The sequence below is a fragment of the Ctenocephalides felis genome, unplaced genomic scaffold, assembly GCF_003426905.1.
Source record: "Ctenocephalides felis isolate EL2017-DRISC unplaced genomic scaffold, ASM342690v1 CF-g0.4_SCAFFOLD_03572, whole genome shotgun sequence".
NCBI lineage: Eukaryota > Metazoa > Arthropoda > Insecta > Siphonaptera > Pulicidae > Ctenocephalides > Ctenocephalides felis.
The window spans coordinates 2,168,261-2,186,056 of NW_020539726.1; the positions used below are offsets into that span (position 1 = coordinate 2,168,261).

General features: G+C 30.4%; 1 protein-coding gene across 1 annotated transcript in view; it reads left to right on the forward strand.

The window, feature by feature from the left end:
• The first annotated feature begins 718 nt into the window (after positions 1 to 718).
• LOC113387657 (MKL/myocardin-like protein 1) overlaps positions 719 to 17,796 on the forward strand; it is an 82,041-nt gene continuing 64,963 nt past the window's right edge. Inside the window, 1 exon segment of the mRNA XM_026625015.1 lies at positions 719 to 1,040. Within this exon segment, the coding sequence (XP_026480800.1) occupies positions 974 to 1,040 (67 nt within the window). The 5' untranslated portion in view covers positions 719 to 973.

Sequence of the window (17,796 nt, forward strand, 5' to 3'; positions counted from 1 at the left end):
ATCAGACAACCATATGCTCAATTGTTCGAGAAAATTTGCATCAAAATCAGCCCAGTGCAATTAATTGATGCATTCAATTTACAATATCTAAGATTTCATTCAATATTTCTGATAACAACGTTAGCACATTCATAAAAATGAATGTTACAATTTATTACATATACCAAAATACTCAATTATAAACTTGCAATTAAAGATGTTGTATATTCTGAATTAAAAAAAATTATGGTGTTTGTTGAACTCGAACATTTTTGACCGTGGTAAAACGCAACTCATAATAATCAGACGACAATACACTTAACTGATCGAGAGAATATGCATAGATAGCATCAAATCTGGATTATATTTTATCTGCCCAGCCCATTTTACTATATTGTAGTTATTCGATGCATCGAGTCGTACTGCAGGTGTATTATGAAGCTGTAGATATAGCACGTGCTAGATGAACAGTAGGCTTTTGGATCTGCTGCTGATACTGCTTCGGCCTCCTAGCGGCGACGCGTGGCTCTAATCGGCGCTTCCCGAAATAAATCGCGGACGGTCCAAAGCAACGCCGATGCCGGACTAACAGCAGGCAAATCAGTACCGCGCCAACCGCCAAGTGAGGCGACAGAAAAATTAATTTATCAGCCACTAATCATATATCACGCATACACAATCATCACAACTAATGCTTCATAATACTTCCACGTGATTCCAGTTTTTATACATATTTTTATATTCTTATGAACGATCAAAAGTCGGGTAAAGTGGTGTGTTTCGTTGAAATTGCCTGTATCTTAAAGCGGAACAGGTTGAGTTTTTCCTTGTTATTGCTTGGATTGTTTATCAATGTTGACAATACGGTGAGGGTGCGCGGGGCGCAACGTAAGACGCCCCCCGTAGCCGAGGGGTGTTCGATGTCGTTGCCCAGGGCTGTTAATTTCGATCGGGTCGATGCTGATCAGCATTGAGATCGACTCGAGAGCCGACGATGCCCGTTAGCACTGGTCCGGCAGGTCACGGAGAGCCACGCGCCAAACGCTGCAAGCATTGCGACGGTAGGAAAATCCAAGTCGTTAGTGATTTTTGCCTCAGAATTTTTAATGCTTTATCGATATTTGTTTTTCTGTTTATTTCTTGGCGTTTGGTTTGTCACTAGTCTATAATTATCTTTACAATGTATGTGCCATATACCCATATTCACCAAACTACTACTGATGTAGATTAGGAACAGCAAAATTTATTTTTATAAGGAGTAAAATTTATATTTGAATACTGTTACACATATTGCATGTTGAAAGCAAATATAAGGAGTTTTTGGAAATATAATTATATGGAAATGGCGGATTTGAATGTATGCGTATTTGAAATGTTTTATGATATATTCTTATATTTAAAACACACACACTCACATATATATATATATATATATATATATATATATATATATATATATATATATATATATGGTTTATAAGCTTCATTACGCTTCTTTCATCCCACCTGTCAAAAAGATGGCATTTTGGAATACGATATAACTAGTTGATATACGATTCTTAAGTGTTTCAACGCTCATTTAAATTAAATGACGAAATTTTTTCAAGCATGTATTTTTAACGCATAGCCATTTTAATCTTCTGAAAGCAGTAATTTTCTTCATTAGTTGAGCCATTTTTTAATGCATTGGATATTTAATATTTGACAGCATGTTTGCATCACACTGATGACCAAACCGTCTGGATGTCCGTGTGTAACGGAAGGAGATATTTTTAATATGGAAAATGTATGCGTAGACAGTCTATTTTCAATTGATCTTTTGTTTTCTATCCAGTTTATTTACATGGCACTACTTTACCATTTTTTAAGTACTTGAACACAAACGATTTTTTATTCATGTTTTCTTATTTTCCTACCATGTTTGTTATGTATTCGATTTTGAATGGAATACTACTGAATGAACTACTTGGCATATGTGATATACTTATAAATTTTGATCAAATTGTTATATCTAATTATAAAATTCTGTAGCGTATTATTATATCTGATGGCACAATTATTGATCTTCTTTTCATTGTGGGCTATTTTCTGCCTTTTTTCTTTTTTATTGGCACATTCCTCTATATATTCATGGATTTATGTAACATATCTCCCACCATTTTTCTACGTCTTGGCTGTGTTTTTAGTGTTTGTAGTGTCATTACGATCAGATGAGTCGTCTGCATTCGCGTGGACAATTTACGAGTTTGTTTTATTTAAAATGTTTTACGAAAATAACAGACGATGGCTTTTATGATGCGCAGTTATTACACTAATTTTACGAATTTCTCGACGGCTTTTTATGTCATTGCATTCACTCTCCACATGAATATCAGAAGTAATAAAAATTTCAGCCAAATCCGATTGCACAGCAAATTTTATCTTCTTGGATGTGTACAAACTGCATCAGGGGCGTTCATTAATCACGTGAGCGAGTTTTTTAGGATTTTGGACCCCTCCCTCCCCCTTGGTGATACATGGTGGTATTCAAAATTACCCCCCCTCCCTCACCAAATATCACGTGTATTTTTAGTTATGTGAAAAAACTGTAAAATTTTTGAATGAAGTAATTTTTTTTGAAAATGTTTGATTAAAAAAAAACAGTTAAAAAATAAATACACGTGATATCTTACTATACCCCTCCCTCCCTCATGTGATATTTCGTGATTTTTTGTCAAACCTCCCCTCCCCCTAAAAACCTCACGTGATTAATGGACGCCCTGTTAACAGAGTTAATATTTTTTATTCAATTGTTTCAGCCTATTATTTTGTATTGGCACATTTCGAAATTTTTCACACTATTTAAAACCTTGAGCTTTTCAATACTTTTTAATTTAAGAAAACTGTATTTATACGTTGATAAATAGATTGAAGGCCATGTCTAAATCTTTTCGCTACAGATACGTCTGCTAGAAGTAATTTAGCAGTTTATTTTCAAATCAAAAAGATTTATTAATTTATTCGTGTACGTGAGCAATAGGAATAGATTAAATTTATTAAGATTCTTTGCATAATTCAGTATGTAGAAGTTTTATATATGAAACTGTGACAGTTATTACTTAAACCTCGCAAAACTCAAGGCACGATTTTGAAGATCCAATAATGTGAATTCTCAATTATCTGAAAGTGTACGATTAGAATTATTAATGATTAGAAGAATAATAAGAATAATAATCAATAGCAACCGCAGTTTTTTTTTTCATTTCCAAATGCAATTTACTACAACTATTTTGTTAATAATAAGAGTAAACTAGTTGGTTTGGTATTTAGCCTTGAGGCAAGTTACATGAACTTCCCGATATGAGTAAATAATCGACTTAATCAATAAAAACTAATTTAATTTATGAGTGATTAAAAGTATTCCGAGTGGATTTATTACACATAATTGAAAACAAACAAACAGATTAACTCGGAGTATTTTCTAAAAGTAAATTTCAGAAATCAATAATTTTTATAATTGAACCAGTTTCCAGGACTTTAATGGTTTATTATGTTCAAGACCAAGTACTCTATCATTATACCAAGTAAATAGTCTAATTTTAATTTTAACAAATGTCAAAAGAACTACTCATTTTCTCAAACTTTGATGAATTTTTAAAATCAAACTATTAGTCGTAAGGCCGTAATATTTCAGTAAATTCTATAAGACCATGGTATATATCGCTAAAAAAATTCCATAAAAATCGGCTTAATTTTTTTTTTCAACAGTTAATTACAAGAAACGGCTCGGTAGATTTTCACCTAAAACTAATCAGTATCATTCCCAACTAATATCTTTCGAACAGTTTTTGATTTTTTAAAATCGGTTCGGTAGGATGAGCTTAAATGAGGACGAAAAGTTTAACACTTATTTTTAAATTACAAAGAAACGACTTGGCAGATCGTCACCCAAAACTGACAAATGATAGTCCTCGCCGAAATACATCAAATGGCTTTTAAATTTCTGAAATCGATTAGGTCGTTTTTGAGAAAACGTCGATCAAAGGTCTAATTTTGACAAATGTCAAAAAAACGATACCAATTTTTGCAAACTTTAACGAATTTTTAAAGCTAAACCATTTGTCGTAGGGCCGTAATATTTTAGTATGATCTAGAAGACTATGGTAAATACCGTCAAAATAATAATCATAAAAATCGTCAAATTTTTTTTTAAAAAACTTTATTACAAGAGAACGTCCCGGCCGATCTCAACCAAAAACTAATCAGCACGATTCCCAACCAATATATTTCGAATGGTTTTTGAATTTTTAAAATCGGTTCAGAATTGCGGGCTAAAACGTAGACGAAAAATGTTTCACGTTTGTGCGATTTATAAAGAAACGGCTTGGCCGATCGTCGCACAAAACAGACAAATAATAGTCCTCGTCGAGATACATCGAATGGCTTTTAAATTTTAGAAATCGGCCCAGCCGTTTTCGAGAAAACGTCGATTTACGGCAAAAAATCTGTTCACACACACATAGTTTTTCCAAATTTGGTCTCATTCGATTCAGAATGGCTTGAAACGTCGAGAAAACATAAAATTAGCGAATCGGATTTTTTGATGAAAACATAAACTTCTCCTTCGGTAAGTTAATAAATGTAATTTGCTTTATTACATGAAATATGATATAATATAATATGAATATATTTGCTATTTTGTATTTGATAGTTAGAATGTTATTAGATTATGATATGATTAGTTAGATAGAATAAAATTATTAAATATTAATTAAACTAGTGGTGGCATTGTGCCTTAAGGCAAAATGCTGGAACTTCGCGTAATGTAATGAAATATTCGGGGAATATTAAATGTTTTCAAATAGATTATTATAAATGCTTTAGCTTTTATTATTTTTATTTTATAGACAAAATATAAGAGCTTATGAATTGGTTGACGATGTTTATATATGTTTACTGAAAAGTAATTAAACAAAACTTAATCAATCTGATTTAAAATTAAGAACATTTCTAAGAATTATATAAATTGAATTGCAAAGTTAAAATTCTTTATTTGAAGTATATAAGTGAGCTTTACTACCTAAGCTAGAATTAAAATTCAAATCTGAATTATTTTCTATATTCAAAAAAAAAATTTTTTTTTGATATTAAAAAAGTTTTTTTTTGCTTTCCCTAAAAGCTATCGTTACGTTAACACAATCTGAAATTTTTTTGAATCATTCAAATTCGATGCTTACTTCTTCCAAAAATTGTTATTTTGTGCACATTTAGCTCCGGATCTACGACGGCTGGACCTTCCTTCGCTAAAAACTAATCATCACTTCTCCCTATCATTACAAATTGAATGATTTTGAATTGGTAAAACTCGATTTCTATTTTCTGCACTGCATTGCCAAAAACGTCTCCTTATCAATAGCAATCGATTGCTTTTTGAATCATTCAAATCGGTTGACCGGTGCATTCAAAAATTTCGACGAAAAATTGTATTCATACATACATACATACTACAGACACCCACACACACACACACATCTATTTTTTCTGAGGTATTCGAAAATGTTCAGAAACCTCAGAAACGTCGGAAGATAATTGAAATTTTCATTTTCATTTTTGTCTCATTACCCTACGAGAAGTTGAGAAGTTTTACTATTGAAATATTCTTGTTATAAGCAAAAGTTACTTCTATAAGTATTTGAAGTGTTTTTGACAAAAACATAACCTTCGTGCTAATAGAGATTGTATTAAAATATTAGTAAAATTTTTATGTTTTCCACGACACTCTCATTAAATAAGTAGGATGAATACGGTCTAGAACTGTCAAAGAATGACGCGTCTAGTAGATTTGATGGATTGTTTGTTTACGATGTACGCGAGAGATATAGACAAGCGCACTCTTTTAAGTTATTGTGTTAAGAGAATTGGTATTTTTAAATGTTCCATATGTATTTCCGCATACTTGCCTTTCTGATGGCTTCTGATGTCTGAATTATGGTAATTAAGTTTTCGTACGTAAATTAGCAAGGTTTTGAAATTTTATGAGAGAAAAGGTGTAGCTGCGATAAAAATAATTTATATGCGTATACATTATTTTTATAAATTTAATATAATTCAAAATTTTTCAATCCCAGAATAACTTAACACTTTCGGGACGGCACCGATTTCAAAACAATCTACTTTACCGGCTGTAAACTTGATTTCATTGTGTATGTTATGAAATTTGTTTGATAAAAATTTGTGTCATTGAAGGACATACATTTATAATATTAATTTATTTTTTATCACTTTATAAAGAATGGTGACGTTCAAAACAATTTCCAAAATGCATAGCTGGTTGATTTTGACATGTTTTACAATAAAATGTTCGCCGCCTTCTGTCTGGTGCGTTTCTGTCAGAACAGACAATACAATTCCTTTTTCTTTCTCCCGCATTTAGAATATTTAGAACAATGATTAGTCAGTATATTTGTTCATTTTTTGCAGCCATAATGGTTTGTTTTTTCCATTGTATTATCTAATAATTCATTTGTAAAATATAAAGTAAAATAATCTATTTGATGTTTTATATTGCTTGGTATTTGTAGTCGGGGTGTTTGTTGATGTATGTCAAGCTCGATTATTGAAGGAGGATCGGCACATTTGCTAATGTCTTCCCGCTCTTCATTTATTTTGTCGAACTTCTTCTTCTTTTTGTTGGTTGGATAATATCATCATCACATTCATCACTATCATCGGTGCGAATAGTAATTTCGTAAAATTTGTCTGTATGAATGTCTATTTGAAACTCATCTTCACTACTGCTTAATTCACAAAATTTACCAGTCGTTTTGCCATATTTAAAGGCGCTCGATCGTTTTAGAAATTAAAAAAATGACCATTTAGCTAAGAAAAAGGCTAAAAATACTACTAAAATAACTTAAAATTATTTTCAAAATACAATACTGTTTATCACTGCTATGTGTAATTTATTAAACTTTTCTATGCAAACTGAGTCATTGTTTATAAAATAGCCTGTGCCTCACAGAGTATGTTTGTCCACTGAGGTGGACAGCCGTCCCCAAAGTGTTAATATCACTTAACCTTTAATCAGTAATAATATTTATTAATATTTTGTGAAACGAAAACAATCACTGATATAAACTTCTATTTTGTCCTCAAAAGAATTCTTATTCACTATCGGAAAATATCAAATTGTCCCACTATCTTTAAATGTAATGTACCAAGATCTTGCTTATAGTAGGACTTTGATCTGCAACCAGAAGTCTCCAGGATCGATCCTCCTTGAAGTGACTGATATCAAGCAGTAGTTATATCAGTTTTTACTTGAAAATATAGATCTAAAATATGTTTCCCAGTATTGCTTCATCAAATTAAAAATATGTCATCCGTATTAGAAAATTCTATAAATAATTTTATTTCAAATATAGATACGTCACGGTAGAGTTAGCTTCTAAAGTTCACGCTCTATTCAGGAGAAACGTTATCACTATAGCTTATAGAGAAAAACTAAAACTATGTTTCAAAAATAAAAAAAACTTATTTTTTGCTGAAATGAATTTCACCGAATTAGTTCTTAAACATGCAAATCTTATCACAATTTATCATGTCTAGTGAATTAGTTTTATCAATAATTGATATAGGATAGGGCGGGGCACAGAGGTCCAATTTGACTTTGAGAAATTATTTTGTGAAAACCAAACTAATTATATTACAACAAATAACACATATGTTCAGTGAAACTCCTAGCTAATTCCTCATTATAGAAATATTCTTTTTTGCTGTTTTTCAAAAATTTGACACCGGGCTTTTTCACCCCATACGCAGGGTGAAACGAGACAACAAGAGGGCAATCAGTTCCAATGTTTTATTTTTAATTTTGAAGGGATTTTACGAAATAATGGGCTACATTGTTCAACCAATGCAAAATATAAATTATAAGGGTAAGTTTTTTACAGAAATAACACTGTATAAAACCTTGATCTGGTGTTTTGTCAAAAATAATCATTAGCAGAGTTGCAATACACCACTAATTATTTACTTATTTTTTGTAAAATTGCTTGTAACTCAATTTACTTTTTTAATTACTATTTTTTATTGTTCACACTTTTGTCAGTGTAAACATTCGGGTTATCCAATTTACCATTGTAAACTTTTATAGAGTTTATATAAAAAACTGTTGAATTTAACTTAAAAATTAAAATACAAATTTTACAACATTTAAATAATGTATATTTAAAAATAATAGCAAAGTCTCGTTATCTAAACAACAGTGCTCACGGTAAAAAAACTAACAACGAAACAATATACTTTTGTTATGAATTTTTAAACATTGCCGTTTATCTTTCGATAGCGTCGCCGTAATACTAGAGGTGATGTCTGGTCATACATGTTTTTTCTACTATTTTCAATTATTGTTGTGAAAAAATAATTAACTCAACTCGTTTTTGAGATATCGGTGATGGACCTTTTTGCCCGCGGAACTTTAAACTCCTCTCTGCACTATAGTTATTTATAACAATTTACTATTTTCTAATTGATCAATTCATGAACAATTTTGCAGCTGAAACCGCATGTTGCTAATAAGTGACTACATATACCAGTTTTGGATCACTTTTACTTCTTCCTTCTGGATCTGATTTAGCAGTCCGCAATAAAGTCTTAAAGCTAGATATACACGCGTATTGCGTACTGTGTGTATTGCATTTGGCCTTGTTCTTCCGCATTGCTGTTAGATATCAAACAATTCGAGTATTACCACTTGAAACTATGTTGATGCGCTCTCCTTTTACAACGCATTTCAACATTTCATTTATCGGCACGGTTTTTAACGTCGACGCTCAATCGACTCTTGATTTACTGCTTTGCTAATAGTTCAGGATTTTTTATATTTAGATTTCCAAACCGAATATCATTCACATATTTTTACATTTCTAAATTATACAGTATATTATAAACTATATAAAATGTAGCATACTGGGCACCTTGACATATGAAAAATTATACCATATCCAGAAATTCCATTTTAATATTATCAAGGGAAGCATTGTGTGGTATCAGCTAAGTAATGCATATATATATATATATATATTTTGTAGAGTTTCGAACAAGAATCCAAAAATAATAAAAAATAGAAAAACAAGAAAAGTTTTTAATAAACAATTTCTTTATTTAATTATTTGTTTACTGTCAACGTTTCGGAACTAGGTACGTTCCATCTTCAGGACATCTGTCACAAGAAACATGCTCTTGATTTCTTGAAAGAATTTCTATCATTTTTAATATCCTGTTCTGATAATCCACTCATTTATTTTTATCATTTTCATTTTGATCATATTATCATATTTCTGTACATTATTATTTGTTACAATTAATTTATTATTTAAGAAAAATCTATTTTCTATTCCTAAACATATTGTTTGCTTAAATCTCATCAAGATCATGTTTCTTGACAGATGTCCTGAAGATGGAACGTACCTAGTCCCGAAACGTTGACAGTAAAGAAATAATTAAATAAAGAAATTGTTTATTAAAAACTTTTCTTGTTTTTTTATTTTTTATTATTTTTGGATTCTTGTTCGAAACTCTACAAAATATACACAAATCCAAGATTCTACCATTCAATATATATATATATATATATATATATATATATATATATATCTTGAGGAATTTTTGTATAAATATAATTATATTTGTAATCTACATATGTATAAAAATAAATCGGAATTTCCTTCCTGACGATATGACTCCATAACGCACAAACCGATTTCGACAATTTTGCATTCGTTGGAAAGGTCTCGGGCTTTGCAAGGTTTATTACGTTAGTGGTGCATGGCATCGTGCCTTGCTATAACTTCACGCACCGTAATTAAAAATTCGAGTAATGACACTAGTGAGAATTATCAGAATTATGCTTGGTAGAGTCAACAAGCAATTCTTGCCGCAAACAATAATGGTGTACACGCACTGAATTTCACCATTCAATCAAAAATTGCTGGCGATTTGGTGACATACCGATGATTCCGACTGGTCTTCCGTTTGACTTCAATTTCCAGTTCGTCTTGCGTTCGCAATGACAATTAACAAGTCGCAAGGCCAATCGCTTAGCGTTTGCGGGATAAATTTCAAATGGATTAGTTAGAAAATCATTGTTTTTCACATGGGCAGTTATACGTTGTCTGTTCACGAGGTTAGAAACCATACGCTTTGTTTGTGTTAACGTCAGACCAAAAAACAAAAAATAAGGACTTCAATGAAACGGATAATTTTCGGATTCACTTTCATTTACTTAGAGAAGTTCAACTAAAAAACACTTCATTTTTGTAATCGAAATAAATTCATTACTATTGTTTATTTATTTATTTATTTATTTATTTATTCATAAGCAAGCCGTAATCAATAATAATAGATATTATTTCAGGCTCTTGTCAAGTATTTTTTTTTTTAGTGTAATAAATTTTTTATTGTGTAATAAAATCAATTTTTTCCTTTTCAAACATAAAACAAACAAAAAATTTCTTCATCTTTCTCACAAAACCATCTGGTGGCGAAACGGAGTTCGTCGGGTTTGCTAGTTATATATATATATATATATATATATATATAATATATATATATATATATATACATATATATCTGTATAATTGGTTATATTTTATCGATTAAAATGATAAGGTAAAAGTGATATCAGCAGTAAAAGCTAATTCAAATTTTATCTAAATATCTGTACCTCACTTTTTGTTGATTAAGTCGATTATTTACACATATCGATTATTTTACACATAAGTGAGGAAACTTATATATAACTTATGTCAAGTTTTTTTTACTGTATTTTGATATTTGATTTGAAATTTGAGATTTGATTCTGATATATTTTGATGATATGTATAAATAAATATACACATATATAATGAAATAATGAATAGAACTGCCCTAGGGCGGCAGGTCCGTGAGCTGAGTCCTATTGCAATTTCACACCGCTGTGCCCAAAATAGGCTATTTTAATAAAAAATTGTGCGTTATTGTAATTTTTTGTGATTTTTACCTGAAAGTAGAAGTACACCATAATGGTTATTTTTTTATTTTAGTGTTACTTCTTACGGATATTTCATGTTGTACCTTTCTTGAAACATAAGTTTTGGATAGATTTGTGCATAGTTAAACATAATTGTTTATGATAAGCTTAACTGAGTAATTAATTATTTTTCTTAATATATCAAATATTCAATTGAACTGTAAAGGTAAGGGTTTTGGATTCTAGCTCCGGATAGAGTTATGAAAATTTATTTATAAAATTTGATAATTTTATAGCAAGTAGTTCTTATAGAGTAAATGTATATTCATATAATTTAGAAGAAGCATTCCTGATTCCTCTTTCATTCATGATTTTTTTGTTGTGAGTATTTTCTTTAAATAGAAATGATTTGACTTATTGGATAATATTATCTCATTACTTAATTTAATACAGTATTAGATATGAATTAGGATTAGGATCAAACCGTAGTAAATATTTCTCCCACAAAAATGTTTTCCGGCTGGATTTAGTATGTCATTAAATTTTATTGGCAACAGTACTACTTTCGTGCTGTGCCAAAAGCATTAAACCATCCGTTGACAATATTCTGATTCATAAGTCAATCCAATATTTAAAAAAAACGTGAACAAATAAACATTATAAACTAAGGTCTTTAAATGTTTTATTGCAATTTTATGCGAAATTTAATGATTTAATTCTGGATAGAATTGGATATCAATTTTTTAAAATTTAAATTTTGTATATTATGTTGTAGTGATTTGTATCCTTTATTGTGCAAACTAAAACCAAAGCTATTAACTTTGCTATTAAAAAAACCCAGCCCTGAACCTGCGGTTTAGAGATCTATTTATAAATGGACGTTCCATATTCTGATGTCTCTGGTCCTACTCTCGTACGATTGCCTCCGCTTCTGCTTGTAATCTTCTCGTCATTAAACTCAATCTACACATTGGAATCTTTTACTCCTCTTTTTGCTAGACACAGTTTGCTTTTACATCAGACTTCTTCCTGGATAATCTATTGTCCTTGTTACATAACGAGGACGTTTATTCACTCTTATTGTTAGTAAGGAGTAAACAGAAATATTATATATATTTTTCTTAATATCTGTTTCTTGGGCTCGCCTGTAGGTAAGCGGTTAAGAGCGACGGGACCTGAATCAGAGGTCCCAGTTTCGATACCCACTTCGAGCAGCCTGTTGTCAGGCAGCAGTGACAACTATTTTCACTTGGAAATATAGATAGCAATATGTTTCCAAGTGAAAATAGCCCTTGCCCGGCATTGCTGCACCAATAAAAAGTCAGTCCTATTAGATTAAATCTAATAAAAAAAATCATCAAATATGGATGGATTAACCATTGGGTTACCATCTAAAAAATACAAAGAAAGGAGAAGTTTCAGCCCAACAACTCATAGGACTTAAGGTTCTGATTGCTGTTAAAATATATAAAAAAAATCTGTCTCTTAATATGACACAGACATTTGTTAAATAATGGACCTAAAAATCTCGCATGCTGACAGTACGCTTATTTTACATTTTTTTGAAGTTGGCGAAGAATATGAGATTTGATTCAATTTTAACTCAATTTTCGTTGTGTAATTGAATTTCCAAATACGTTTTATTTGACAGTTTGGCACCGCGATAAATGACAATTGATTGAACGAAGCATATTACTACTACAATTATGTAATATTTTAATTTGAAGTGGAAATTTGCTAATGAAAAGATCGTCGTATTGAACTTGACAGAGTTAGACGATTTGATGATCGTCATCATAATATCATAATGAGCTTTACATGCTTTCCTAACTGAATATCTGATTTTTTTAAAACTTCAATGCTTTTACTTGAGGTAGGACATTTTTTTAATATGGAACCAAAGGCATAATTTTGTTTCAATTCCTAAATAGTTCATTGTCTATCAAGATATATTGCAATTATATCCAGTCTTTTATTACAAACACAAGCATAAACTAGTTCGGGGTTCGCTGGTTTTATCCCTGCCACGGCCAAGTTTGACTTCAGGCAGCTTTGATGTCTGTCTACTTGAGGTTATAGATCTTAAATACAACCTTAAGTGAAAATGGACTCTCGTAGGTATAGCTGCGTGTATATTCATAAAATGTCAACATATACTTCGAATATATTTAATTCGAAGTATTTAACAAATACTTCCAATAGAGTTAATTAGTCAAAACTGGATTGGACAACTACCGAACTGGCATTCATTCAAAAAGCCATATAATTGTTAAAACAATTACTGAATGTCATAGTATAAAATATTATAATTATAAATACAACATAAAAAATGTCTGCATTCGATATCAATTTATATGTGGGTATATCTTTATCACGTTCTTTACCTGTTCAAAAAAGTAGTTGAGTATATAGTTTTATTTATTTATCATTATGTTATGGCATTTCTAAATTTGATATTTGGCTAATCAAGCACAGAATAAAAAAAACAAATATTCATTTCCAAACACTTTTGTAAAATTCTGCATTAACTTTACAAACCCTTTACAAACTTTTGCCTTAGGCAAATTGAATGATATTAATAGTTAAAACTATAAATTTCGTTTTGTTGACTGTTTATTAATTTACGGCCAAGTTATAAATTAGTGTTGGTTGGTCATTAGTTGCGATACATTGTGTGCTTAGCGGTTTAGAGCCAAAATGAATTAAATACATTACTAGCAGTCTCTATTACCGATTAGGATAATTCAAATAAACTAAATGTTTAAATCCAACTTGCAATACTTGTAATTAGTTCAACTACTCATTCTTTACTGTAATTAGCCAGTAACATTAGAAGTTACTGCCTTGTGATTATAATTTATTTAAGTCAAATATAAATATTTAAATTTTGACCCTGATAGACTTTTGCAACTATTCATTGATATTTTTTATAAAAGCCCTTGAAATAGTACTTCTTTTATGCAAATATACTATAGATCCGAAAATCAATTGATTTCCTCTACTTGCAGATTTTTAATAATCATTCATACCGATAAGAATATCTCATATTATAATAGCCATAATTCATGTAATTTTTTTAAAATTTGTATCTATTGATTTTTTTAGTATTTTTACTATTAAAATCGGAAATTTTGAAATGCTTATTTAAGAAAAATAACATCCTATAGTTGATGGAGAGAAAAAATGTTTTTGAGTTATTGACAAGTTATTCAAGCTTTGACATATTTGATGTTGTTAACAGACTATTATTCGAATATTTTCTTTCAAAAATGTAATAGTTTAGATGTGGTACATCATATGAATTTTTGAAATACATCTCGAACTAGCAAAAGAAATAAATTACGTGTTCTTCTATAAACAAACGCAAAAGTAACTCCAAATATTGTTTCAGCTTGCAGTCCGTGTTTTTCTTATTTCCAGCAATTGAACATTAGAAATGTTTAAGTTTGCATAGTTTAAATATTATGCTGATTCGGTATTTATAGAATTGTGCAAAAGTATTGGTAATAGTTCTTGAAGTTTACTTGCTTGCCATGTATGCTATTGATGTAGTATTGATGTACCTACTCATAATTTAAATATGAGAGAATATGTAAAATGTTAACTTACATTTTTTCGTTTACTTTCATTTTAATCGAACTATTATATATAATACTAAAACATTTTTATTATTGAACTAGTATCGATAGTTTGCGAACACTAGCCTAAAGATTTAAGTGAATTCCCCTTTAGCGCGTACAAACTTTTTACTGGTCAAAGCAAATGTGAATAGCACTAATTTAATTCTTGTTCTTAAAAATTCTTGTTTTTCACCAATTTTAATAGGTTTTAGAGATTAGGAACAAATCACCCATTTTTGTATAAGATTAATGTCTTTTTTTACACGTTTTTTTTACACAGATTCTTCTGGAACCAATCTCCGTGTAAAAACAGACTTAGGTGTATATATATATGGACGAAAAAAATCATGGATGTATTAATTTAGTAAAAGTGATCGAAATTTATAATCAAAATTGTCAGTTTAACCAATATAACCGCGACAAAGTAGAAATTGTAAACATAAATTACTATCAAAAAGTATATTCTGAAAATTATTAAAAATAATAAAATTTTGAGGACGGCTGAAACATATCTTCAAATTAATTTACAATAATAGATTACCAAACAATTGTGTCATCACTAAAGCATATAAAATAATATTTGGAATCATGGGTCGATTGTTTATTCTAATGTAATCAGTAAAGGATCGCATCTAAACTGAGAGCTGAAAAGTTAATTTCATTAATGTGAATTTGCCATTACTTACATAATCAGAAGTTAACATATTATTTACTGACTTTCTGGTGTTTAGTAATTGTTTCAAAAGAGAATTATATTGAAAGATTCCCGAAACTCGTTTCATAATTTCCAGTGGTTTATTCTGATAACATTTAAAATCTAAAACACTTAATTATTATCAAAATGTGTATTGATATTTCACGAACAAAATCGCTCTCAGCGCTCCGTAAAATAAACAAACACGCAAGAACGACGACGCACTGTATCGCCCATACGGTTAACTCATATCGCTTGAACTCATATCGCTCGAACGGCTTCAAGTCGGGATGATTCGAATCAGAATTGAAATCGGAACAACTCATAACGCCGCTTGATTCGGTTTGACTCATATGAAGTCGGAACAACTCAGAACGCCGCTTGATTCGGTTTGGCTCATGAAGTCGGAACAACTCATATCGCCGCTTGTTTCGGTTTGACTCATATGAAGTCGGAATAACTCAGAACGCCGCTTGATTCGGTTTGACTCATATGAAGTCGGATGATATAGTTAGTCGATGAATGCGGTTAAAGTCATATAAAGACGATTGGAGTGGGCTGATACATTTAAGCATATGAAAGTCGGGTGGCTCGCATGATTTAATTCATTATTATTTTTTATATTTATGATATTTATTTTTTATTTATTATAATATTGAATTGAATTAAAACATTTTTTTATATTTATATTTATAAAAAATTTTATATTTATGAAAATTGTGTTAATACATATTTTATCACAGTAAATATTTCGCGGCTTGATGCGAGTTGATTCGAATCAAGTAAAATCTGATTCGAATCAAGTCGTTAAAGGCTTGATTCGAATGATTCGAATCACTTGATTCGACTTGGCACATCACTACTTGAAACAGTATGATTTAAGGAATACACGAAATCAAAAAATTTATTCTAGAAATTAATATATTATATACTGCTTATACTATAATTATATTAATTCAGTCGTATTATATTTTTTTCTATCTATTATCTCAGAGTTCATATCATCAGGCGTGTCCATTACTCACTGGTTCGTTCTAGGATTAATGTTGATAATTTGTATGATATGATAATCGTTATCGTTATCTTATTCCCAGCATGGCAAAATGTATCCATTTGGACATGTATTACAATGAGTTACCGCGATTAGTTACTTCTCACTAACCGACGGTTGTATACATTGACAGATGCGGGTAATTATACATTTAAATTTGTATGTTTCATATTACTGGTGTTCAGTTTTAACGGTGCGATTCAAATGACTGTCCTATATTGTGCATGTGTTAATAAATATGCTCGTAGTGATATTGTGCACTACGCGTAGACCATTATTGATGCAACCACTTTGGCGCCCGTTTCATTTTCTTTTGCTACCTAGTTATAGTGGATTATAGAATCAGCACAATTCGATCGATATTAATTTTTGAGTGTATGAATTTAATATTTTTATGTGAGCTTTTGTGTATCTTGATTCATATTTGTTTTATCATAATTCCCGGGTTGGATCTCCCTTCTTGCAGCCTGTTGTCAAGCAGTATTGACAACGTAAAAGTAGCTGTAAGTGGAATTCTGTATTAAGGCAATTAAGGCATCGTGCCTTAAGTCAAATTGCTGGAACTTTCCGTACCAAAAATTATTATTTTTTTAAAAACAATTAACATTTTTGAAAAAATTTTACTTCTAAAAAATTAGATTTTTGAAAAACTTTAAATTTGACAAAAAATTACTTTTTTAAAAAAAAAAAATTATCTTTTGAAAACAAAATTTTTTTGAAAAGAAAAATGTTTTCTTCATTTTGACATATTTTGGAAATTCTGAACTTTTTTTCAAAGCAATCGTATTGCTTGAACTGCATAGAGACGAAATGTCAAAGCGCCCAAGTGCCGCGCCGCCGTGTAACGCATGAGCATTGGTGCGGAACGCATAGAAATGTTAAAAAAATTATACTTATTGTTAAAATCTCTATAAAATATCTGATCATTTGATGTGCATATGTCTAATGATCATTTTCAACCGCCAGATGACATTTTTTGTACTTTATTCATTAGATCTCCGAAACCGTTAGACCTGCTTTCATGAAAATTCAATTTCTGATCAATTCTTCATCTTGTCAATACAAGTAAAATGTTATTTTTATTATTCAAATCAGACGCTCCGTTCTCTTAAAAACTGAGTTACCGTTTTTGGCACTTTTTGCCCCGTATCTTCGGAACGGCTAGACCTGCCTTCGCCAAAAACTAATCAGCACGTCTCCTTATCAATACGAATTGAATGTTCTTTTAATTATTCAAATCGGTTGATCCGTGTTCCCGAAATCGTCGACGAAAATTTGTATCTGCACACACAGACATACACGCACACACACACACGTACATCCATTTTTTCTAAGGTATGCCAAAATGTTCAGAAAGTTTTGAAACGTAAAGATATATAAAAATTTTCATTTTCGATTTTTTTGGGATTACTATAACTTGCCCTAAGGGAAGTTAAATATTCATCTTATATTAGTATTATAT